General features: G+C 42.1%; 1 protein-coding gene across 1 annotated transcript in view; it reads left to right on the top strand.

Annotated features, from left to right (window-relative positions):
• Window positions 1-25,438, top strand: part of DNAH9 (dynein axonemal heavy chain 9) — a 377,510-nt gene that overhangs the window by 145,789 nt on the left and 206,283 nt on the right. The window contains exons 29-32 of the mRNA XM_053569797.1: window positions 7,860-8,017; window positions 10,833-10,971; window positions 13,206-13,493; window positions 24,890-25,100. Of these exons, the coding sequence (XP_053425772.1) occupies window positions 7,860-8,017; window positions 10,833-10,971; window positions 13,206-13,493; window positions 24,890-25,100 (796 nt within the window). The remainder of the gene's footprint in view (window positions 1-7,859; window positions 8,018-10,832; window positions 10,972-13,205; window positions 13,494-24,889; window positions 25,101-25,438) is intronic.

Here is a 25,438-nt window from a genome sequence, read left to right as displayed (position 1 = left end):
GACAGCTGGATAAGGGCCCATCTTGGGCCCCAGAGATTGTGTGACTGTTCTCCAGGTGTAGTTGGGATTTTAAAAATAAGTTTTGGATGGTGGAGTCAGCCAGACAATGGGGTGGAAAGGGGTTAAGTGTGTAGGTTCTGAAATCAGACTGCCAGTGTTTAATTCTGGCTCTGCCACTTAACTAGCTAGGTGACCTACAGCAAGTCCATATCTCAAGTTCCACATCTGTACAGGGAGTAAATGATAATGCCTCCTTGAGGCAGCTGTAGTAACTTCTAAATGAGTTAATATGCCTAAAGTACTGAAACCAAAGCACTATAGACAGTAGGCATTTACTAAATGGTATAATGATATTGGTAATGGTGATGTTAGTGGCAAGGATAGTAATGATTATGATAAAGGTGATGGTGATGATGATGGTGATGATGGTGTTCGTGGGGGTGTTGTTGATGATGGTCTTGGTAATGGTGATGTGATGATGATGATAGTGTTGGTGGTGATAAGGTGGTAATGATGATGATGATGGTGGTGATGATGGTAATTTTGGTGGTGATATGGTGGTAAAGATGACAATGAAGGTGATGATGATGGTGGTGGGGGTGATGGTGGTGATGGTGATGATAATGGTAGTTGGTAAAGGTGATAATGATGATACTGATGGTAGTGAAAGCAATGATAAGGTGATGATGATGATGATGGTGGTGGTGGTGGTGGTGGCGATGAGATTATGATGGTTTTGTTGGTGGTGATGTGATGGTGTTGATGATGATGGTGGGGGTGATGATGGTGGTGGTGAAGATAATGATAATGGTGGTTGGTAATGTTGATAATGATGATAATGATGGTAGTGATAGCAGTGATAATGATGATGGTGATGATGATGGTGGTTGTGAGGATGATTATGGTAATAGTAATAATGGTGATGGTAATGATGATGGTGGTGTTGGTGGTGCTATGGTAGTAATGATGATAGTGGTGGTGATGATGGTGGTGGTGGTGATGGTGATGATAATGGTGGTAATGGTGATAATGATGGTGATAATGGTGATAATGGTGGTGATGTGATGATGGTAGTTTTGGTGGTGAGATATGGTGGTAATGATGATGATGGTGATGATAATGATGGTAGTGATAGCAGTGATAATGGTGGTGGTAAGGGTGATAATGATGATAGGGATAGCAGTGATAAAGGTGGTAATGATTATGGTGGTGGTGATGGGATGATGATGATAGTGTTGGTGGTGATATGGTGGTAATGATGATGATGGTGATGATAGTGATGGTAGTGATAGCAGCGATAATAGTGGTGGTGATACGATGATGATGAAGATAGTGTTGGTGGTGATATGGTGGTAATAATCATGATGATGGTGATGTGATGGTGGTAGTGGTGGCTGTGGTGGTGAGGATGACTACTGTCATTATAATCTGTCCACTGCAAAAAATGGGTTGAAGAGAAGCAGATGGGTGGTACACACAGGGATGGAAGGAGGGTCCACACACTGGTTCCACACTGGTTCCTCTCTGTGCCCTTTACTTCATCTCAGCTGGACCAGCCTCGAACTATCTTGCCGGACTCCACAGTGTACTAACCAATGTGGCCATGCCCAGAAATCATTGCACCCCTTACATGGTAGGCACTGAATATACCTTTTTGGGAAACTGTCCAACACAAGGCCAGTAATGGGTCCTCTAAGATCAGTCAGTTCACTTTTGTTTCTGGAGTTAAGTGAAATAAGTTCAACCTGGAATTCCCTGATGCTGTCACATCCCAGTCTAGGAACCCACCCATAGGAGACATTTTTCAAGAAAGTGATCTGACAACAGCCTGGGCAAAGTCTGAGCTAGTAACATTTAAAACCACGTACCCATCCAAGGAGAAAATTGCACTTAATTATTCACACAGTAATCCAGGCTGGCATATTGGTTCAGAAGCCACACCAGCTGCCGACATTTCTCTGGCGCCCTCCCCCTCGTCCTCCCTGCTCCTGGCCCGTCTGTGCTCCTCTTCCAGTAACTTCTAAAAAGCGATTATGCTGCCATGCTCTGGTCTTGGCCACTGGATATTCTCATGTCTTTGTCAGACTGGCCAAGCAGAGCTGCACAGTCCACTTGGGAAAACCTCAGTGTGGCGATTCCAAGAGAATTACTGTGCTATTTTTAAAATGTACAATATACTACTTACTTTTTTCCAAAACCTTTCCATTACTGTTGGAATCAGCTGTCTGAGCCTTGGGTTATTTGGGCCTGAGGATATGAGCCACCAAGACACATTCCACCACCCAGTACCTCCCCCCGCTGTCCTGCTCCACACTCTCTGGCTGGATGTCTCCTGGGCCTTCTCTTCCCTGTGGCACAAGCTCCAACAGTGGGCTGGGCTGTCAGGAAGTGAGTAGGAGCAGATCCCTGAGCAAGGACTTGGGAGCCCACTGTGGGAGGGCTTCAAGTACCCCCAGCACCAAACACATGCTGGTCTCAGAGCTAAGGGCACTTCCCATGTAACACCCTTTACAGAGGAGTGTAAGGTCTAATGTAAAAGCTCAGAAATAAGAAACATTTTAAAAAGTGGTAAATGGGTTGCAGTTTCTGAAGGCAGCAGACGTCAATCTGCTATTGCAGACGGAAGCGTGGAGTGAGCCAAGCAGGGTGTTAACAACACACAGCATTTGGGGAGAAGGCTTAAAAAGAGAATGACCAAAGGGGAACACAGAATGGGCACTGCCCTGAAATAGAAGGGTCAAGGTAAAGAGAGGGGTGTGGAGAAGAAGCCACGATCTCGGGGCTAGCCTAGGACCTCCTTAGATGATAAAGTGTATCATCTGTGCGGAAATAGCACAACCTTAACATGTCATTGAGTGAATCAGACTCAAGGCCCTAGCCTGAGGGAGGGACAGTTTCTAGTCTATGAGGGGAAAATTATCATCCCCAAGTGAGAATCAAGCCTTGAAGGTGAGACAGGCATGCAGGCTTGTGCAGGTAACAGGGTTAATAATTTGAAGTCAGGGCTGGTCTGCAATGTGCAGAAGTAAAACCTATGCAAATTAGCTAAATTATCAGGCAAAAAATAAGTTCCATTACAGATGTGAAATTTTAAGGGCCATAAAGACTGGAAAACGATAGAGAATCCATCTGGCTGAGAGGCAGTTGTGGGTGGTGAAATCAGTATGGGGCAAGGAGGTCCAAGGGCAAGAATACTAATTGGCTATCAGGTGTCCCAAGAATGGACAGCAGAGAGTACCTGCCTGAATGGTGTCATCCACCCCAGTGCTACTCATACTGAGGGCTGGCAGCATTCCTGCGAGCTTGTCAGAAATGCAGGGTCATAGGCCTCACCCAGCTCTGCTGAACCAAAATTTCCAGATTAATAAGATTCCCAGGCATGGTGAAATCGGAAACTGCTGGTCCGTCACAGTAACCTCTGCCCTGGCTGCATGTTAGAATGGCGAGGATAATTCTGAAAAATAGAAATGCACTGTCTCCACCTCCAAAACATGTTGATTTCATTGGTGTGGGCTAGGACCTGGGCATTGGTAAAAAAAGTTTTCATGTGGTCTACATGTTCAGCAAACTTTGAGACCCAGAGCTGAGAGAGGAACTGATAAATAAGGGAAAATATATTTGAGGACTGTAGAGTTTGTGTTCACATCATTATGTCCCTAAGACTGAGCCCAGCCGGTCCTGGCCAGTGCTCTGCAGGGATAAGGCCTCTGCAGGCCAGTGGAGCAGAAGGAAGTGAAGAACTCAGGCTCATTTGACAGAGAGAGGTGGCTGGTGTGCAGCTATAAATGGGGCTACCAGGCAGAAGCAAGGATAAGTCGAAATCTAAGAACTGACTGGACTACAGTGACTTTCAAACTTGAGCACGCATCAGAACTACCTGGAAGGCTTGTTAGGACAGACCTTGTTGGACCCCACCCCCAAAAAAAGTTCTGATTTGATCCCATCTCAGGTGGGATTAAAATTTGCATAGGAATTTATCTGGACCCAGGGACACGGGCTGTGGGATGGTGGATCAGTGACTTCTATCTTCTTGGCCTCAGAGTCCTCATTAGAAAAATTGGTCTAAACTAGGGTTCATGAACCATCAATTGATGCTTTAGTACTGATAATTCTTTCTCGTGAAGATGTCTCCTGCGCATTGTAGGACTCGGAGCAACATCCCTGGCCTCTACCCACTAGCTGCCAGCAGCAACCTCCCCCTTTGTTGTGACAATAAGAATGTCTCCAGGCATGGCCATTGGATAAATAAGGGAAAATATCTTTGAGGACTGTAGAGTTTGTGTTCTACAAACTTTCCTCATTGGAGGGATGGGGGAAGGACTCATCCCCAATTGAAAACACTGGTTTCTCTATAGCTTTCCATTTTTATTTGTTTGGAATTTTTTGTAATGAGTGTCAAAAGCATTTTTTCTTATTTTGTGGAAACTATGTCTCTAAATTATAACAAGCATGATTATTTTCAGAGGAGGACAGATTACTCTGAAAATTTTTGTATTTGATGAGAACCTGGGGTACGGCTGGCACAGTGTCACTTCTGGCACAGGGTTGGGGGGAGTAGCTGAAAGCGTGTGGTGTTACCATGGGTTGCCCCACTGACCAACTGTTGGGTATCAGGCAAGTTTCTTTTTTTCTTTTTTTTTGGTTTTCCTTTTAACGTTTTATTCTGAACCAATTTCAGATTTATAAAAAAAAAGTAAAAATAATAACAGTATAGACCTTCCACATTTCCCTCCCTTGCCCTCCTCTAACACTAACATCTTACATAAACATAGCTGGTTTCTTGACTGCCTTCTGCCTCAGTTTCCTTAAGGGCAAAATGTGGATTTAAGACCAACCTTCAAATTAAACAGTTAAAAGTGTTGAATGAAATAATTCACTTAAAATACTCAGAATAGAACCTGGTACATAGCAAACGCTCAAAAATGTCAGTTATTTTTTTGTTACTCCCAGTAGCTTTAAAACCTCTAAAGACAATGAGTCTTTAATGGAGAAATAGACCCCAGTGGGTGAGGTGGACCTGGCAGCCTTAGCTGCCCATCTGGCCCGGCTATGTGTACAGCACCTGGCTGGACTTGCACTTAACACTGACTTTCCCAATCCACCCGCTTCCCTACCCTCCCACCTCCTGGCATCCCTAAAAGACCTCTGGACTTTTTCAGGGTCTGGACTTTACTGAAGCCTCGTAGGCCCCAGTCACTGGTAGGTTCCAATGGTTTGTTCCATGGACCCCAGTTGCTGCTAAGCAATGAGGAAATTGTCCCCTCCTATACCAGCCAGGCTAACAAATTCCTGTGAGCACCGACACTGCAACATTAGCTGCATCTTCAAGCCTGTTCAACACTCTCCCTCAAGGGCCCCTCTACAGAATTTTACACAAAAGCACAGATGCCTCCAATCCGAAAGTGCATTATAAATTCCTGCTGAGCCTGAGGTTTCTGGCTTCGGTGTTGGGAGAGAGAATGCTGAGTCAGAATGAACAGTAGAAAAGGTCCCGGGCGTCTGCCTTAGTCTTTATCCAAAGGTGACAGGGTAACTTGTATACACTAATTACACTTGCTCTCCCACTCCCTAACGAGGCCAGTGCTCTGTATATTTTATAGCTGGGAGGACTGAGGATGAGAGAGATGAGGGAGGGAAGCGGCCTTCACTAGCCATATAACCTGCAGGGTGACGAAGGCTATGAAGGCAGCAAGAGGCAGGGCTGGGCTGGGCTGCGAGCCCCACACAAACCAGCAGAGCTCCATGTGTTTGGCCAGCGTCCCGGGTGCTGAAGCCAGCTTCTGCCAGGATGGCATTGATATTCCGCACATAGAAAAGAAGTTTCAGTTTCAAACTAATTGCTGTGAGCTCAAATTCAGTCATTAGCACTTCACTTTGGAAAGGGAGCTGCATCCTGATTGTAGAACTGTCATGCGTCCTGGCAAACTGTACGCACTGTGAGACAGCCGTGCCGCAGCGGACGGTTCAGCTGCTCCTTCCCCCATCGTGCCCACCATCTCACAAACACACACAACCCTGCAGCCCCATCTCCGCAGAGCTAGGCTACCCTTGGCTGTATAGGCACCATGGACTTGGCTGACATGCTGGATTCATTCAAAACCCTGCACTGGTCCCCACTTTCAAACTTAGCATCTGAGAACTCTGAGAGCCTGCAAACTCCCAGAGACATTCTGGGGCCTGGCTGTACAAGGCTGGAGGGTTCATGCCCCTTTTGTCTGGCCCCCCACTGTGAATCATTTTAGCACATGTGTTTTCAAAGCACCAAGTGTAAAAATAAGTGCTTGAACTTCATGTTTGCCTCTCCTCTCACTGCCATACAGTGATCTGGAACATAGCTGTGAGTCGTCAAACTCTGACTCCAGATATTATTTATTAAGAAAAAGCCTAATCTGGCCAGGTGCAATGGCTCATACCTATAATCCCAGCACTCTGGGAAGCCAAGGCAGGTGGATTGCTTGAGCTCAGGAGTTCAAAACCAGCCTGACAATGTATGACATCTGTGTAAGAGAAAAATTGGAATATTTAGTAGAAAAGTCGGTTCTTAAAAACCACTTTTAATGCCTTTAAGAAAAAAAGAAATTATTTGTTGCTTAATTGTGCTCTGTTCTTTATATGCATATTTTAAATGTAGGCATTTGTAATCTACCTTTGTATTCATTTGTGGTTTGTACTGCTTTGTTTTTTGTTTCATAGTCATCCTAATCGTTATTGTAAATATTTTCTTCTATTAGATAGTCTTAATAAACCTCATTTCATAGCTGCATATTTTTCTATCAAGCACATAGTCCATGATGTAATTAACTAATCCCATGCAGTTAAATATTAAAAATATTAAAAATATTCTACTAAAAATAGAAAAATGATCCAGGCATTGTGGTGGGTGCCTATAATCCCAGCTACTCATTAGGCTAAGGCAAAAGGATCACTTGAGTCCAAGAGTTTGATATTGCTGTGAGCTGTAATGCCACAACACTCTAGGGAAAGACAGGCATGACAGAGTCTACCTGTGTCTCTCTTTGATGAGAGAGAGAAAGAGAGAGAGGGGAAGAAGGCAGAGAGGAAGAAAAAGAAGAAGAAGAGAGGAGAGGGGAGGGGAGGAAAAAGCCCAGATCCTTTAGAATGTTAGCACTATATCCCCTGGCATCTGGCCCCAGCCTATTTCAATTCATCCATAATGTCATCTGTCCAAAGGTGTAGCCATGAAGAGTTAAACCAAGACAGGCACCACAATTGTGACGATGGTCATATTAACAATTTTCATGTTGGTTGCTATTTTTAAGTGTTTTCCAAACTCTATGTTCTTTTCAGACTTTATTTTATTTAATCCTTAGAACAATCCCAGGAGTCCCCACCACCATGCAGTGGCTAAGAGCACAGGCTCCCAAATCCCTCTGCTTGGATTCAAATCCAGACACCACAATTAGTGGCAGTGTGGCTTTGGCAAACTGCTCTGCCTCTCCATGCTTAACTTTTATCACAGAAAGATGGGGATGACCAGGTTAAAGTGCCCCTCTCAAAGAATCATGGTGAGGCTCACATGAGTTTGTCCATGAAAAGTGCTCAGAATGGTGCCTGGCATACGTTCACTTTAGCTAATACTACTACAGAGAGAACTCATGTTCAGAGGGAGTTAAAAACGTATTTGCTTTTAGCTGGAGTGTTATAATAGGGACATGGGCAGCGGATGTCTTTTACACTCTCATCCAAGCTCATCAGTGAATGCTCCATAGTGTGATCTTTGCACCTGTCCTTCTGTGAAAGGGGCCACAGATCAATTGTTTGTGACATGTGTGACTCGGGGTGCCCAGTTTCAGTACTGACCTCACCACTGAAATGCAATCCACTAATTGGTTCACCAGGTGAAAAGCATTCAGGATGCCATTAGAGATAAGAAGCAGCGGTTCAACTTCCTCGGAGAAGAGATTAGCCTAGATTCTTCTGTCGGCATCTTCATCACCATGAACCCAGGTTATGTGGGCCGCACGGAGCTGCCGGAGAACCTCAAGGCTCTCTTCAGGTGAGCCCCAGCTCTGCCCTCTGCAGAAACACCCAAAGAAATAAACTTTCATTCATTTTTCCACTGACAATGTATGACATCTATGTAAGAGAAAAATTGGATTATTTAGTAGAAACGTCGGTTCTTAAAAACCACTTTTAATGCCTTTAAGAAAAAAAGAAATTATTTTTTGCTTAATTGTGCTCTGTTCTTTATATGCGTATTTTAAATGTAGGCATTTGTAATCTACCTTTGTAGTCTACATTTCTGGTTTGTACTGCTTTGTTTTTTGTTTCATAGTCATCCTAATCATTATTGTAAATATTTTCTTCTATTAGTCTTAATAAATCTCATTTCATAGCTGCATATTTTTCTATCAAGCACATAGTCCATGATGTAATTAACTAATCCCATGCGGTTAAATATTAAGACTTTCTAACACATAAAATAAATTTCTGCATAATGCTGTAATGTACATCTTTGTGTATAAACCTTTTTTTTTTTTCTGTATGCGTGATTATTTTTGTTGGCTAGCTTCCCAGAAGTGGAATTACTGTGTTAACGGGTAGAAACGTTTTTAAGGCTTTTGATACACATTGCCAAATTGCCTTCTAAAAAGAGTAGTAGCAAATTACACTCCTAGTAGTAATGCTTGAGAGCACCTCTTCTATTTCCCTCTAGCTGTTGGTGGCTATTGTTATGTTTTGAAATCTTCTTTATTTTGATAAAAAAAAAAAAAAAAAGAACACAAATACATCTCCCAGCAGGAGCTAGAGGCTACATCCCTTCTTCAGAAAAGAGAAGTTGGCCCAACAAAGAGAAAACTGAAAGATGCCTCATGGCTTCTGATTTTCTGGTTACTGAACTTGCAACCTAAGAGAGGGGGATCACAGGGAGTTATGACAAAGTTCGTCTCATTTTTGGGCGGACAGACTTGGTGCTCTCTGTTGGGGATGTTGTCAACACTTTCATGGATTTTTCAGAGGTCTGGGAGGTGACGGGGCAGCCCCTAAGTACTGTAGTCTCATGCTTTGCCATTGCTCCAGTCATGACCATTTCCTGTGTCATGGAAGTGGTGTGGGCATCTTCTCCTTCGGGCAGGTCCCTGTTGTAACCGAGAGCTGTTGGAGTGTCAACAAGCTGTCTAAACTGGTGCCACACAGTACTGCATTCTTTGCTAATTGTTTATGCAAAGTATTAATTATGTTATGCATTATATTATCAATGATAATGAAGGTAGGTTATAACTCAGGAATTATTACTTACTTGTTTTTCTTTCTGAATTTAATGAGAACTGTCTTTGCCTGTTTGGGCTGCTCCTACAAAAATACCATGGACTGGGTGGGTGGCCTAAACAACAGACATTTATTTTTCACAGTTCCAGAGGCCAGAAGTTCAGCATCAGGTAGCCAGAAAGGTTGGGTTCTGGTGAGGGCCAGCTCTCTGGACAGTTCTTATAAGGACACAATTCTCATTTATGAGGGCTCTGTCCTTAGGACCTAGTCACTTCCCCAAAGACCTGCTTCAATACTATCACCTTAGAGATGAGGATTTCAACATATGCATTTGGGGGACACATAAGCAATGCACTTCATAACCATCTGTACACATATCCAAGGAAGAGACTATGGCAGAAAAAAAATTTTTTAATAATAAATACAAACATCTACTTTTACATTTAATTCTCCTAAAGCTCCTGTGGGGTGGATGCTGGTAATGTCCCCATTGTACAGTGAGAAAACAGATGGACTCAGCAAATTGCCAGGTACACTAACTCTAGTTATTTGGTTTAGCTAGTCACCCAACTAGTAAATGGCACAACTGGAGTTTCAGCCCAGAGCCACTCCAGTATAACCGGAGTATAACCACTGGGCATTCTTTTTCCTTCCAATACTGTGTCAACAGAGCATTTGTTTTTTCAAACTTAATATCAGACGCTCTGTAGTTTAATATCCTTTCGTTAATAATGTTTTCCCATGTCATCAAATAGTTTTCCTTCCACACCATTCTATTTTTACACTGCATGGGATGCTGTTGTATGAATATATATTTCACCTTATGTTGCCTTTACAAAACAATGTTGAGGATTTAAGTATTTGATTGCTTCTTTGAATTCTAATACGATATAAAATATTTCTAACAAAAAAGTCTGCTCAAATAAAATGTTTTTGACAATTTTATACCAGTGTAGGGAAAATGAAATTAAAGAAATGTAATAACCTTGGGCTTCTATTACCTACCTAATAAATTAATAAAAAATAAGTAATTTAAAAATGAAATGTTTTCAGTGCCAGAGGGAGTGAAAATCACAACAAATCCTTCTATGAGCCCCCCCCCCCCATTCTTATATAAGACATTTTGTGTCAAGGTGCGGTTAACAGGTACCTGCCTTAGACCTCAGCATTAGAAATTTACATTTGTATGAAAATAAACAGAACAGCACTGGGTGTCTACGTTTGGAGGAGACACATATTTTAAGTTTAGGAATAGGGTTTTTTTGTAGGTACTTAGAGAAAACTCAATTCCTCAATCTTAGCACCTGATCTGCTCTAGACAACTTGCTTTCCTCATACACGCCTTGTGTAAGGCACACTCAACTCGAGTTGCAAGATTTGAGTTGCAGCACCAACTCTGCCCCTACCTGCTAACATGACCCATCACCTTGAGCAAGAGACTTCACTTCCTTTCACCTTAGTTAAGTCATCTCTACATTGAAAGTCTTAGATGAAATCATTGCTAAGATCCTTGCAGGAGTTTTGCACTCACAAATGCCTCCAGATACGATCACAGCCAGTGTCTGTGTGCTTGGGAAAGTGACTCTGTCTCCTGTACACAGGCCTTGTGCGATGGTTGTTCCAGACTTTGAGTTGATCTGTGAAATCATGCTGGTGGCAGAAGGATTCATTGAAGCCCGAGTATTAGCCAGAAAGTTCATCACTCTTTACCAGTTGTGCAAAGAGCTTCTCTCCAAGCAGGTATGATCTCAAGTGAGGCTGGATGCCCAAGTACCATGCAACAGCTCCTGTAAGGGGTCTGGGAGGGTTCTGGGGGCCAATGTGCTAGGGAAATATAGTGCAGCTCTGTCAGAGAGAGCTGCTGTGCCTCTACACATATTAAAAGCTCTGAGCATTTCTACAGTAAAGATTCATGTTCATTTTCTGGCTCAGCATTTTTCAAAATTATTTAACTATAGAACTCCATTTTTTAACAGATTATTTAGCAGTGTCCTATGAGAAACACTACAGTGCCCAAGGAAAGCTTCTGGATGGAATGGTCTCCACCTGAAGGGACTTGAGATAGGGAGGGGTTGTCCAGAGGGTTCATATTAAATACCCCACACTTCCCACTGTGGCTTGGCCTTAAGTATAGCTTCTGCCCAAGGCAGGTCCTCCTGGGAAACAGAGCTTTGCCACACACCTGCAAGGTCTGTGCCATGGATAGAGAATTTCTCAGGGTCAAGGACAGCTGATCAAGCTTCCCTCGGCTGTTCCCAGTGAGTTCTGCCTTCCCTATGGGGTTATCTTGTCTTGATCACCTTTGCTGCTGCAACACGGGTTCCCTCAGCCCTGGGGAGTCTGTTGAGATGGAGAAGGTCCCATTTTCTTCACACTTCCTTTCTCACTGTGTCCTCTCTCTAGGTTCTTTTCCAACACTGACTTCCAGGCCAATGAGTCCCACCTTGACAGCTTTATCCCAAACCTCTCTTTTGAGCTTAACCTGTACATTTAACAGTCTATACCACAGCTCCCTGAGTGCTTAAAAAATGCCTCCAGCTCAGCACATCAAAAGCTGACCTCCATCAGCTCTCACGCAGGCTTACTTCTGCCACCTTCCCTGCGTCAGCACGGGGCCGTCATCCACTCATTGCTCACTCTAGAACCCCGAGAGTTTTTCTTGATGCTTTCCCCTTCCTCCACCCTATAATTATGACCAAACTGTTGTTGATTCTACCCTCTGGCTATTTCTCCAATGAGCCCCATTTTCTTTACATAATTCTTGCTGCCACCTTAGTTCCAAACACTCAAATCTCTTGCTTAAACAATCACCACTGACTTTCCAGTAGTTTTCCTACCTCTATTCTAGATCCTTGAATTCATTCTTTAGCTATCAGCCAGAGTGATTATTGTTATTTTGTTGTTGTTGTTGTTATTGTTGGGGACTCATTGAGGTTACAAAGAACCAGATTATACTAATTGCATTTGTCAGGAAAAGTCCCTCTTATACATGTGTTCCTCCCCCTGATTATTTTAAAATGTTCCTCGCTGTTCTTGGGATAAAGAGGGGTGTCCTCATCCTCTTGTGCTAAAGAATATAGACTGTCTTGCCTCCTGCCTACCTGGACAGTTTCAGCTCAGAGCATTTTCCTTGCCATGCAGGGCTCCTTCTACATCAGTTCTTTGAGTTCCTTGAACCTGCCCGTCTTCTCCCCCGAGCCTGTGGGCATCCTGCTCCCGCTGGCTTTGACTGCACTCTTTTCTCATCTGTGTCTGCCTGAGTTATGCTCCCATGGGTCTCCTTTCATGCCCTTCCTCCAGGGGAGTCTGATCCACAGCCTCTGTGTTGTCGTCACTGCATGTTGGATTTTTTCCTTTGCAGCATTTATCACAGCTATAACTAAGTAACCCTGTGCTACCCAGGTAGTGAAAGAGCTGAGCCTTGACCTTAGGTCTGCCTGAACTCAGACTCCACACTCTGGTCTGCACACTCCTCCTCCCGTCCCCACCAGGCTGCTCTGGAGCCTGCTGGCAGCAGCGTGGTCCACTCTCCCATGGGCTCTCCCAGCAGTGCTGGTAACCAGCAGCAGCACTATTATTTGTTAAACCCCTCTACTCATAGAGTTTCAAAGTCTGCAAAGTAGTGCATCTAAGACTAACATGACTCCCTCCTTGACGACCCTTCCACCTGTGAAATGTGCAAGGAATAGTCAGACAGATTTGAGAATGGTCTGTTTCATCTCCCTGCCCCCAACTCCTGTATGTTCTGTGTCTGTTTTACTGTCATCACAGCTGGAGATAGACTAACATCAAGCCATGAACTAGAATTCTGTGACTGTGACTTGCTGAGTCTTGAATCCTTTCCCGTGTCTCTACCTGGGCTTCAGGAGTGACCTGCAGCCTATATGTCACCTGTAACTTTGCAGATGCTAGCCCCAGCACACGGTGATCCACAGCCCAGTCACTTTGGCCTAATCCATGCTGCCTGCCCACAGGATCACTATGACTGGGGCCTGCGGGCCATCAAGTCCGTGCTCGTGGTGGCAGGATCCCTGAAGCGAGGAGACCCTGGCCGGCCTGAGGACCAAGTCCTAATGCGCTCCTTGCGAGACTTCAACGTCCCCAAGATTGTGACTGATGACATGCCCGTGTTCATGGGCCTGATTGGGGACCTCTTTCCTGCCCTGGATGTCCCCCAGAGGAGAGACCTCAACTTTGAAGCTCTGGTGAGGAAGGCGGTGGTGGAGTTGAAGCTCCAGCCTGAGGAGAACTTTGTGCTCAAGGTACATGAAGTCCCTCTGTCCACAAGATTTCTCCATCTCTTAAGTTCTTTTCTAGACAATGGCTTGTCCCTCATCCTTAATCCAAAGGGCTGCTTTAGAGGGTCAAATATGAATCTAGTTAGCAATAATTCAGTTCATTTCAACAGCTCTTTAATGGGGATCCACCATGTGGCATGCACGGTAGGAAACACAAGAGTGAGGCGGAGGAGCCCCTCTCACCGGGAGCTCATGAGTCTGATGGCGAAAGGAAGACAGACACAGTCTGCCCCGCTGTGGCCCCTGCTCCCCTCATGTGCACTGCTGCCTACACAGTTACAGTGGGATGACCTGGTGTAATGTGGAAGCCATGTTGCCATGTTGGCTCATATGCACTTTTCCTGTGCCCATAATGATTTCAAAGTGGCTGGGACACGCTTTCTTACAAATTGAAGAAATAGATCTTAAGAGTGGTAGGTAAATAATGCACTGTTTCCCAAAGATTTCCATGTCCTAGTCCCTAGATTCTGCAAGCATATTATGACACATGGCAAGGGGAGGGGAATTAAGGAAAGATAACAGGGGACCATGATGTAGATAACAGGGGTCTTGGATGCCAGACTGAGAACTTTCACCTTAAAGAGTCTAATTCCAAGAGCTACCCTCACCCCAAATATGAGCCGAATCTGACAAGGTTCATAAGATGCTGCACATTGAGGATGGTATCTTAGAATCAGGACAGTCATGAGTCTAAGGAGACCATCCAACCCTCCATCCCCTGTGTCTTCTCCCTACTCAAAAGCCTACTCTTTCTTTCCATTATGCTTCTTGTCCGCTGGGCCACATTCTATTTACTTCTTTTCCCTCCATTCCCTTTCCATAACTGCTCTCTGCTATTCTGATAAAACAGATGCTCTCTCTTAAAAGCCAGTGTTTCTACCTACTTTTCATTTGTACTTTCCACATAAACTTCTGAAAAACAATTCATCAACAATTCATCAACTGCTGTGTGATGCTCCAGTGTGCAGGGGCATCCTAGGCACCCTTAGAAGTGATCACCTGAATTTATTTCTTAAAGAAAAAGGAATAGGGCAGCTCCTGTGGCTCAAAGGAGTAGGGCGCTGGTCCCATATGCCAGAGGTGGTGGGTTCAAACCCAGCCCTGGCCAAAAGCTGCCAAAAAAAAAAAAAAAAAAAAAGAAAGAAAGAAAAGAAAAAGTAATAAACTCATGAGGAATGGAAACTGGGAAGAGGATATGACAATAAATTTCTGGAAAGATGGAAAGAGGGTGAAAGTGAGCTGACAGATCAGCAGAGCAGAGAGGCTGCTGGCCAGAACATGCCCTGGAAAAGCACTGGGCTGGGAGATGGTGGTTATGAGGGCAGGAACGAAAAAGAAAATGGAAGTTAGCCAGACCTGGCATCATTAAGTCCCTTCCCCCTATAATTTTGCCACATAGTTCCCCTGCTATTCTCCTAGTATCTCCTAGTATCTCCCAGTCCCCCCAAACACCAAGTGATGCAGCGAGGACTTATATAGCCAGGCATTCAACCTGAGGCCAAAAAGAAAAGCCTTCAAGGAAATTTATTAAACTCTTTGGGAGGAAATGGGCCTGCTCTGGGGGTATTGGTACCCCATTTAACAGCCCTTGCATTCTGTTTGGGGGCCCCTCAGTCTGATAGCCAGCTACCTGCTCATTCACCCTGAAATGAAAGGACAAAGACAGAGACCTGATCTGACCAGACCACAGGGCCTCCACTCAATCCTCCTACCCTTGAAAGAGACCCACAGGACCAGCAGAGGAGAACACCCATCCCAGCCTCCTGGAAAATATGGAGCAGCCCTTTGTTAAACTTGGGGCTTACCAGATAATGGAGAAAACCACACACACTCACACCCCACACCAGAACTGACACATTGAAAACAAGAACTAGAAGATTTTAAAAGTTCTAATTAACATCGTTGAAGAGAAAATAAGATATCTATAAAACAAGAATTAGATGCTATTGTGAAAAAAAGAATTATTGGAGAATTTTAAAGAACTCTTTGAAATGTGAAATTTCATCACTGACCACATTAAAATTTCAGAGAAAGAATTGGAAGATTAAGCCAAGGACATCTCCTAGAATGAAACTATGTACAGTGTATGTGTACTATGTATATGTAGTGTAAAATACCTGCACAGGAACATGGGTGCAGAGACAGAAGGCGTGAGAGCCAAGATGACAGAGGTTGAATCTAGGTTGTCCACCATGTTACCAGTAAGAATTCTAGAAAGCGAACAGAACAAACTCAGTAGAGCTGGAAAGACATGTGTGCACACTGAAAAGGCTGCACATAACTGAATTTAAATAGTTTTATACAATGATACATCACAGTGGAATTTCAGAAGTCAAGAATCAAGAGAAAAGAATAAACGTTTCCTAGTTAAGCAATGGAGGGAGGAGGTAGCACAAGTGGCCCAGAAAGGGATGAAATTCAGGATGAACTCAGAATCTCTCCTCAGCAACATTGTATGCTAGAGGACAAGGAAACCATTCCTTCAAAGTTCTGGAAGAAAAATGATTTCAGGACCAGAATTCTATGCAATGCAATTATTATTCAAGGTGGTACTTTAAGAAATTCATAAATTTGACAATGGCTCCCTGTGACCCACAGCCAAACACTATTAGCTCCGTCTGGCTTAGTGGCTCAGACTGGGGCCCTAGACAACCGCCAAAGTTCTCCACATTCCTGCTCAGGCTCTCCCCAAGGCAGTTCAACTGAGTGCCAAGTCCAGAGACACCAAAACAGTTCACAGCACTACATAGTAAAGGAAGCAATAACCAGTCTTTCGAAAGCCTCAGAGAAACACAAGACTTTGGATATGAGATTGGATTACATGTTCAGTCAAATATTTCTGAAGACCAGAAACTTAAAAGTGAAGAGGATATTTCTAAATGCAATCAATTTGATGAATCTTTCATTAAAACTTTATTATCCTTCCACCAACAAATACTATCATCAGATGCCAAAATGTACAAATGTGATCAGTATGGCAAGGTAAAGTTTACCCAGTTATCACTGCTTAATCAATATCAGGAAATAAATAATTGGAAGAAACATTACATGTTCAATAAAACTTTGATGTTTTTATCCAGAGCTTTACCCTAAATAATTACCAAGATACTGATATTGATATGAGAAATTATGACTGCAATAAACCTGAAAAATTTGTAAACCCCATCTCTTGCTCTAGAAAATATCGGAAAGCTCAATATCCAGAGATCCAGGACAAATGTGAAAAATGTGAGAAAGTCTTTCACCAATGTTTAAAGCTTATTAGTTATGAGGATATCCATACTCAAGAGTTTTCCTACAAATGTAATAAACAGGTTGAAGCTTTTTACCTGTCAGGGAATCATTGTCAAAATGATGGGATTCATACTGGAGAAAAATCATACAGACGTAATAAATGTGAGAAAGTCTTCACTCAGTCATCCAATCTAAGAATATGCAAAATAAACTGTGCTAAAAAAAGTGTCTACAAATGTCAAGAATGTGGCAAAGTCTTTAACCTTAGTTCACTCCTTACTCAACATCTAAGAATTCATACTGGAGAGAAACCCTACAAATGTAAAGAATGTAGTAAAGCCTTTAGTCAGATTGCACATCTTAGACAACATGAGGTTCTTCATAGTGGAAAGAAACCCTATAAATGTAAAGAATGTGGTAAAGCCTTTAGTCAGATTGCACATCTTAGACAACATGAGAGAATTCATACTGGGGAGAAACCCTATAAATGTGAAGAATGTGGCAAATTCTTTACTCAGTCTTCAAGTCTTAGACAACATGAGATACTTCATACTGGAGTGATACCCTACAAATGTGAAGAATGTGGCAAAGCCTTAAGTATCACTCCAGGTTTATTCAAAATCAAAGAATTCATACAGGAGAGAAACCCTACAAATGTAAAGAATGTGGTAAAGCCTTTACACGGATTGCACATCTTAGAACACATCAGTTAATACATACTGGAGAGAAGCCCTACAAATGTAAGGAATGTGACATATCTTTTACTCAGTCTTCACATCTTAGACAACATGAGATACTTCATACTGGAGAGATACCCTACAAATGTGAAGAATGTGGCAAAGCCTTTAAATATCATTCAATGTTTATTCAACATCAAAGAATTCATACTGGAGAGAAACCCTACAAATGTGAACAATGTGACAAAGCCTTTATCTATCGTTCAAAGTTTATTCAACATCAAAGAATTCATACAGATGAGAAACCCTACAAATGTAAAGAATGTGGTAAAGCCTTTACTCAACTTCCACATTTTAGAACACATAAGACAATTCATAATAGAGAGAACCCGTACAATTGTGAAGAATGTAGCAAAGCCTTTAACTATCGTTCACACTTTATTCAACATCAAAGAATTCATACAGGAGAGAAACCCTACAAATGTAAAAAGTGTGGTAAAGCCTTTACTCAACTTGCACATCTTAGAACACATGAGACGATTCATACTAGAGGGAAGCCATACAAATGTAAAGAATGTGGCATATTCTTTCCCAAGTCTTCAAAGCTTAGGCAACATCAGAAAATACATAATAAAAAGAAGCCCTACAAATGTAAATAATATGGCCAACTTTTTATGTGCACAGCAAGCTTTAGAAAGCATCAGTTAGTTCATATTGTATAGAAACACATACAAATGTAAAGAATGTAGTAAGGCCTTTCTTTACTTTTCAAATCTTAGACAACATGAGAGAATTTACACAAATATGAAGAAAGTGGGCATATCTTTACCCAGTCTTCAAGGCTTAGACAACATCAGAAGATTCATAATGGAGAGAACCCCTACAAATATGAGGAATGGGACTAAATATTTTGCTATAATTAATGCCTTACTCAGTATCTGACAATTTATACTACAGAAACCCTATAAATGTAATATATGTGTATAGGGTTTTATCCCAAATATACAACTTAGAAATCACCAGAGCGTTTATAGAGAATGAAAATTTACAAGTGAAATAAATATGCAGAATTATTTAGTCAAAACTTAAGCCTCAGTGTGTCAGAGAATTCACACAAGTAAAAACTCAATACACTTTCAGATTTTACAGTAACCCAGAGTATTTCTTGTGGAAATGTAGAGAACAATGTAAAGACAAAGCAGTTAGATAATTTATCTGATGGTATTTTATAAAATATGAAGAACATTGATAGTAATTCTGCCATGTGGGTACTTTATATTGATAGTATTTGAAATTCTTTAAAAGCAAATATTGGTGCAATTTAAATTTCAAATTTGTTGATGCTATACCTTCAGCCATAATGTTTATGTGATATGTGATCTATTGTTTCTGCATCAAATCTATGAGAGGCTATTCAATGTTATGTGACTGTGATTTTCCATTTCTCCCTGAAAGCTTGATGGCCAATGTAAAATACTTTATGAAACTCTAAAGAAAGATAATTTTTGTTTTTGAATTATAAAACAATGATGTATGTAAACATATAGTATGTTATCAGGGCATTTTTCTTTGGTATTAACATTTTAAGAAATTTTCAAAATAAATAATTTTACCATTTGCTTCTTAAGCATTAAAAACTCGTCAGTTGGCACCTGTGGCTCAAAGGAGTAGGGTGCTGGACCCATATGCTGGAGGTGGTGGGTTCAAACACAGCCCCAGCCAAAAACTGCAAAAAAAAAAAAAAAAAGAAAAAAGAAAAAACTGGTCAGTTAAAATAATAAAGTAGAATAAAATAGAAATATTGGACCATTTTTTGATGTGATTCTGGACACGAAAATCTTGAATTTTATTTGAAATAATGGGAAAAAAGTGTCTTAACAGATATGAGAGGAAAGTGAAAAAATAGAGAGAACCCATACAATTGTGAAGAATGTGGCAGAGCCTTTAACTATCGTTCACACTTTATTCAACACCAAAGAATTCATACAGGAGAGAAACCCTACAAATCCTATATGGAAGGTTATATGTATATTTAAATTAATGTACACTCAGTATTTATCAATCTTTAAAGTAAATAAAGCATAAATCTAAGATCACTATCTTGGACAAAAAATAATGCTTTTTGGGTACTTATGATTGAGGACCACACAAATTTTAAAATGCTTTATTAGTCTATGGGTAATTTTGATTAATAAAGCTAAGTGTTTTTTAATGTTTTCACACTGATGTGCAATAAATGAAATGTTATCTGGTCACCAGTGTTAAACCATCTCATCTTGTCCAAGATTGTAGTTAACAGATTAAAATAACGTGGATAACACAGTGGAGTAAAAAAAAAAAAAAAAAGAAATTCATAAATTTTACTTTTTATACCCTTTTGAATAAGTTACTTGAGTACATATAAGAGAAAAATTTGAATGGTATCACCTAACTCCAGGAAGATTAGCCCACATCACAAAGTCTCAAAACTGCAGATGGTGGCGTGGATGTGGAGAGAAGGGAACACCTCTACACTGCTGGTATGATTGCAAACTAATACGATCTTTATGGAAAGAAGTATGGAGGATTCTCAAAGAACTAAAAGTTGACCTTCCATTTGATCCCACAATCCCATTATTAGGTATCTACCCAGAAAAACAAAAATCATATTACCACTAAGACATTTGCGCTGGAATGTTTTTTGTAGCTCTATTCATAATCACCAAATCGTGGAAGCCACCCAAACACCCATCAATCCATGAATGGATTAATAAATTGTGGTATATGTATACCATAGAATACTATTCAGAAATAACAAAGATGGAGATTTACATCTTTTATGTTTACCTGGATGGAGTAGAAACACATTCTTCTTAGTAAAGTATCTCAAGAATGGGGAAAAAAGTGTCCAACGTACTCAATACTAATATGAACCCAATATATAAGCAATTGCATGTTCATATGAAGGATAAGGCACAAATATAGTCTGGTGAGGAGGCTAGAGGAGAAAGAGGGGAGGGGAAAGGGGGGAGGGTAACTGACAGGAGGAGGGAGGGCATTTGGTGGGATCTCACCTAATGTGTACCATGTGAGGCTGTTCAGCACGCCCCCTGGGTAAAGGGCTCTTCTACAACTTGAACTTTACCTTGGAAGTGAGAACAATGTAACCTAAAAATCTGTACCCTCGTATTAATTTGAAATTTAAAAAAAAAATGTCATGGGGTTCCAGAAAATTAAAAATCAAAAAAGAAATTCTAGAGCAACAGCTGTTATGAGGCCTAGAAAGAAATCAATTCAAATTAGATCAGGAAATCAGTGGTCTCCAAGTTCATTCAGTTCATTCTCTCAAGAAGAATGAACATACTCAATGTAGGGCTCGACTAAGCTGGAGAGTTCTTGTGTGTTTTATTTAACTTCTAAGTAATGAGGACTATGGTGATTAATTTTTTGTGTACATTTGATAGAATCACAGGGTGCCCCAATATTTGGTCAAACATCACAGTGGGTATGTCTATGAGGGTGCTGTAAGACAAGATGAACATGTTCTGAAGATCCATCATGCAGCCTGGTAACTCTAATTAATAATGATTTATTGCATCATTGAAAATTCCTAAGAAAATAGTTGGCAAATGTTCTCACCACGCAAAAAAAAGCAATAAGTATGCATGGCGATGAATATGTTAGTTACTCTGATTTAATTATTTCAACAATGCATACATATATCCAAACGTCCCATTGTACACTGTAAATATACACAGTTTTTCTTTGTCAATTATACATTAAGAAAGCTGGAGGGAGAAACAGAATGAAGTGCTGATATGAGCTCTGACAGCTGAGCCTTGAAAACATTATATGAAGTCAAAAAAAAAAACACTCACAGAAGACCACGTATGGTATGATTCTATTTCCATGAATGTACAGAGAAGATAAATCCGCAGAGGCAGGTAGCAGATCAGCGTTGCACAGGCTGGACAGGAATGGGGCTGGAGTTTCCTGTGATGATGAAAGTGTTGTAAACTTGGGTAGTAATAATGGTTGTGCAATTCTGTGAATATGCAAAAAGTCATTGAATTGTATACTTTAAAAGGGTGGATTTTATGGCACATGAATCCTATCTCAATAAAGCTGTTGAAATGAATAAAAAAAAAAAATGATGGATCTAGAAAGAGCTTTTAGGTCTTCCTATTTCAGGGTATGGTGGCTGTCTTCAGGCAGTTGTTCATGCGACCAAAGAAACAAGCAAAAGTCTAGGCATCTAATACAGTCTCCATTCAGGAGCCACAGCGCCACCACCTTCTCCTCCTCCACCACGCACCTTCTTCTTCTTTCTCTTTCTCCTTTTTATAGTTTTTGGCCAGGGCTGGGTTTGAACCTGCCACCTCCGGCATATGGGGCTGGCGCCCTACTTCATTGAGCCACAGGCACCGCCCCTCTTTCTCCTTTTTAATACAATGTTCTCATCCTCCTCCCCTCCCTGGACTCCTTCCCTCCCGCCTCTTCTCCTTCTTTCTTTCTCTTTATAATGCAAAGATCTCAGGTCAATTTTACCCTTGAAGTCCTCCAAATGCTTCCTGTTCTACTCAAGAGGAAATTCCAATCATCAATTCCTGCATCTCTGGCCCCTGCCTACCACCTCTGTTTCATCTTTCATCTTATGTTACACTCCCATTTCTTTCCTCTTCTCTCAGCCTCCAAGTGGGATGCTGACCATTAGACTTTTTTTAATTTAATTTTTATAAAATCATAACTGTATACATTTATGGGATACAAAGTGATGATCTGATACACAACATGGAATGCTTGAATCAAACTAATTAACATAGCCATCAACTCACTTATGTTTGTGGTAAGACTTTTATAATATGCTCTTAGTTGTTTTAAAATGTACCCTTGCATTGTGCACGTTAGGTGAGATTCCACCAAATGCCCTCTCTCCATACACCCTCTCCCTTCCCCTCTCCCTCTTCTCCCCTCCCTCTTTTTGGACTATATTTGTGTTTTATCACTGGTATGAATGTGTAAATAATTATATAATGGTTTCATAATAGTATTGAGTATGTTGGATGCTTTTTTTCCCCATTCTTGAGATACTTTACTAAGAAGAATATGTTCCAGCTTCATCCAGGGAAACACAAAAGATATAAAGTCTTCCTCTTTTTATGACTGCATAGTACTCCATGGTATACATATACCATAATTATTTATCCATTCATGGGTTTATGGGCATTTAGGCTGCTTCCACAACTTGACAATTGTGAATTGAGCTGCAGTAAACATTCTGGTGCAAATGTCTTTACTGTAAAATGATTTTTGTTCATCTGGGTAGATACCTAGTAATGATACTCTTGAAGTGATCAAGGAATACAGCAGTGTCTCAGGATACAAAATCAATACTTACAAATCAGTAGGTTTTATATATGCCAACAATAGTGAAGCTGAAAATATAGTCAAAGACTCCATTCCTTTTACGGTAGTGTTAAAGAAGATGAAATACCTGGGAATTTATCTAACAAAGGAAGTAAAAGATCTCTATAATAAGAACAATGAAACTCCGAGAAAAGAAATAGCTGAAGATGTTAACAAATGGAAAAACATACCATGCTCGTGGCTGGGAAGAATCAACATTGTTCAAATGTCCGTACTACTCAAAGCAATCTACAGATTTAATGCAATCCCTATTAGAGCATCAGGGTCATTCTTTAAAGAGCTTGACTTTTAGGCTTTGCACTTACTGTTTCCTTCCCTAAAGGCCTTCACAGGGATGGCTCTCTTCCATTCATAGCTGAGCTTAAACAGCTCCTCATGGGAGGCTCTTCCCCACCCTCTCTTCCTTTCTCCTTCCTGGTAAGATCCTATACTAAGTCGCTGCAGAAAGAATACAAGAGCCATGATGGAGAATCTCTCTGCGTGCTTTGGGGCCCTGAATCATAGGAATAGCAAATGCCTTGGGACAGAGAAGAAAAGATGCTATGGATAAAAAAAAAAGATAAATTAGCTGCTACCTTCATGCAGAGCATGGCCCTATCATTCTCCTCCTAATTCCCTGGCTGTACAATTCTAGAATTCTTGTTAACTCCTGCATCCCTTAAATGTTAAAAAAAACATAGGCATTGTTATTGATCACTTTTTTAAAAATGTAGAATAATGAAACGTGTGGGGGGAAACTTCCCGTTCTCCCTGTCTACATTTGGTACACTGTTTTTTCACTTCAGTTTTCTTCTGCTAAGGATCTTATTAGTGCAAAAGATGAAAAGACCTGATCCACAATAAAGTTCAAATGTATCTGACGCTGGTACACAAGTCCTCTGCTGACCAGGCCCATCTAATGCTTCCAGCCATCCTTCGTGTTCTCAACAAATACTTGTTCAGCACCGGGCATGTGCAGGTTCTCTGCCAGACACTGCAGGAAGAGAGAAAAGAATCCCAGCCCCACCTGCTTTTGAGGAGCTAATAATCAAATAGGGAGACAGAAAAACAACCTTTGTGGTATTGTGGGATGCCAGGAGGTGGGCTGCATGTCGGGACACCTACGCCAGGCTGGCAGATTCCCAGGAAGTGAGCAGGGGTTGAACCGTGGAAAGCAGGAGGAAGGTAACCTCTGAGCAGAAGGTGCAGGAGCACAGGAACGAGCACCCCTGAGTGGCTCCCCGTGGTTGTCTGGCTGGAATGTGCATATTCAGGAATAACAGATAAGACTGGAGGCTGGGGTGGGCCGGACACCCAAAGGGCTTTGTAAGCCAGTCTGAGGATTTCGGAGTTCAAGGCCAAAGTGATGGAGAAACCACTGAAGGGACAAAGTGATTGATGGCAGTGGCTGCTCAGAGTTCCTCAGTAGGCCAACTCCTACAGCAGCCTGGACAGCTGGGCCTGGAGGCAGGTCTCACCAAGGTGATGAGACCTTCAGTGTTACCCTTGTCCCCACAGGGCTTCTTGACTCAGCAAACCATCTGGCCAAACATGTCATGCTCGGTCACCCTCTGCCTGAAGTCTCTTTCCTCCTGCACATCTTCTAGGAAAACTCCTACACATCTGTGGAACCCCTGTTCAAGTGCTCCTTGCTCTGTGAAGCCTTTCCATGTTCCCTTTACCTGCACAGAATCGATTGTTCCCTCTGCCTCCACAGCTCTTTTCAAATCTCTCTGCTGCAGCACTCCCCATCGTACGTTACAGTGATCTGTCAAGATGACTTCCCTTCCCATCCAGACTGTCAGGCCATGGAGGGCAGGAGAGTCCCCTCTGAACCCCCCTCACCTTGTACACTCTCTCTTATTTACTTGATGACTAATAAGTATGTGACCAAATGATGAATAAGCAAATAAATGGATCCTGTTTCCCCCACATCTCAGACCCCATCACATCCTCTGTGGACTTCAGGTCTCACTTCAGACACCAGCCTTACTCACAGGACAGTAGTTGGGATGCAGGTAAGTGACGGACTGGTCCCTCTGGCTGAATCTCCTGTCTCCCCAGGTGGTCCAGCTGGAGGAGCTGCTGGCGGTGAGACATTCCGTGTTCGTGGTGGGTGGCGCTGGCACCGGCAAGTCACAGGTACTGAGGTCCTTGCACAAGACCTATCAGATCATGAAACACCGCCCTGTCTGGACTGACCTCAATCCCAAAGCTGTTACAAATGACGAGCTCTTCGGCATCATTAATCCAGCCACACGAGAATGGAAGGATGGTAAGAGATGTCTTCCTGCTGCCTTGGATAGCGTGCATTTAAGGAGGCTAGAGCACGCCAGGCATCAGCATAAAGCAGGGATTAGAGGTGCTACACTGCCTGGCTCGCTGGGGAGGGAAGCCCATGGCTTGTTCCCAAAAACGTGGTGCAATCTAGTAACCCACAGAGAGCAGCTCTCCCCAATCAGCATCACCCAGCACTGAAAGGCGTAGTGCTGTAGCCATAGCACAGAAATCTACGTGCTACAGAACTCCTGGACCCACAACAAGCCCCTGGTGACACTGAAGACTTACACACACTCAATAGAAACACACCCACTTCTACACCATCTCAGAGGA

This window comes from Nycticebus coucang, chromosome 18 (assembly GCF_027406575.1).
Source record: "Nycticebus coucang isolate mNycCou1 chromosome 18, mNycCou1.pri, whole genome shotgun sequence".
In the NCBI taxonomy this organism is placed as follows: domain Eukaryota; kingdom Metazoa; phylum Chordata; class Mammalia; order Primates; family Lorisidae; genus Nycticebus; species Nycticebus coucang.
The sequence above is the reverse complement of the archived record's forward strand: the minus strand, read 5'-3'. Positions and strand labels throughout refer to the sequence as shown.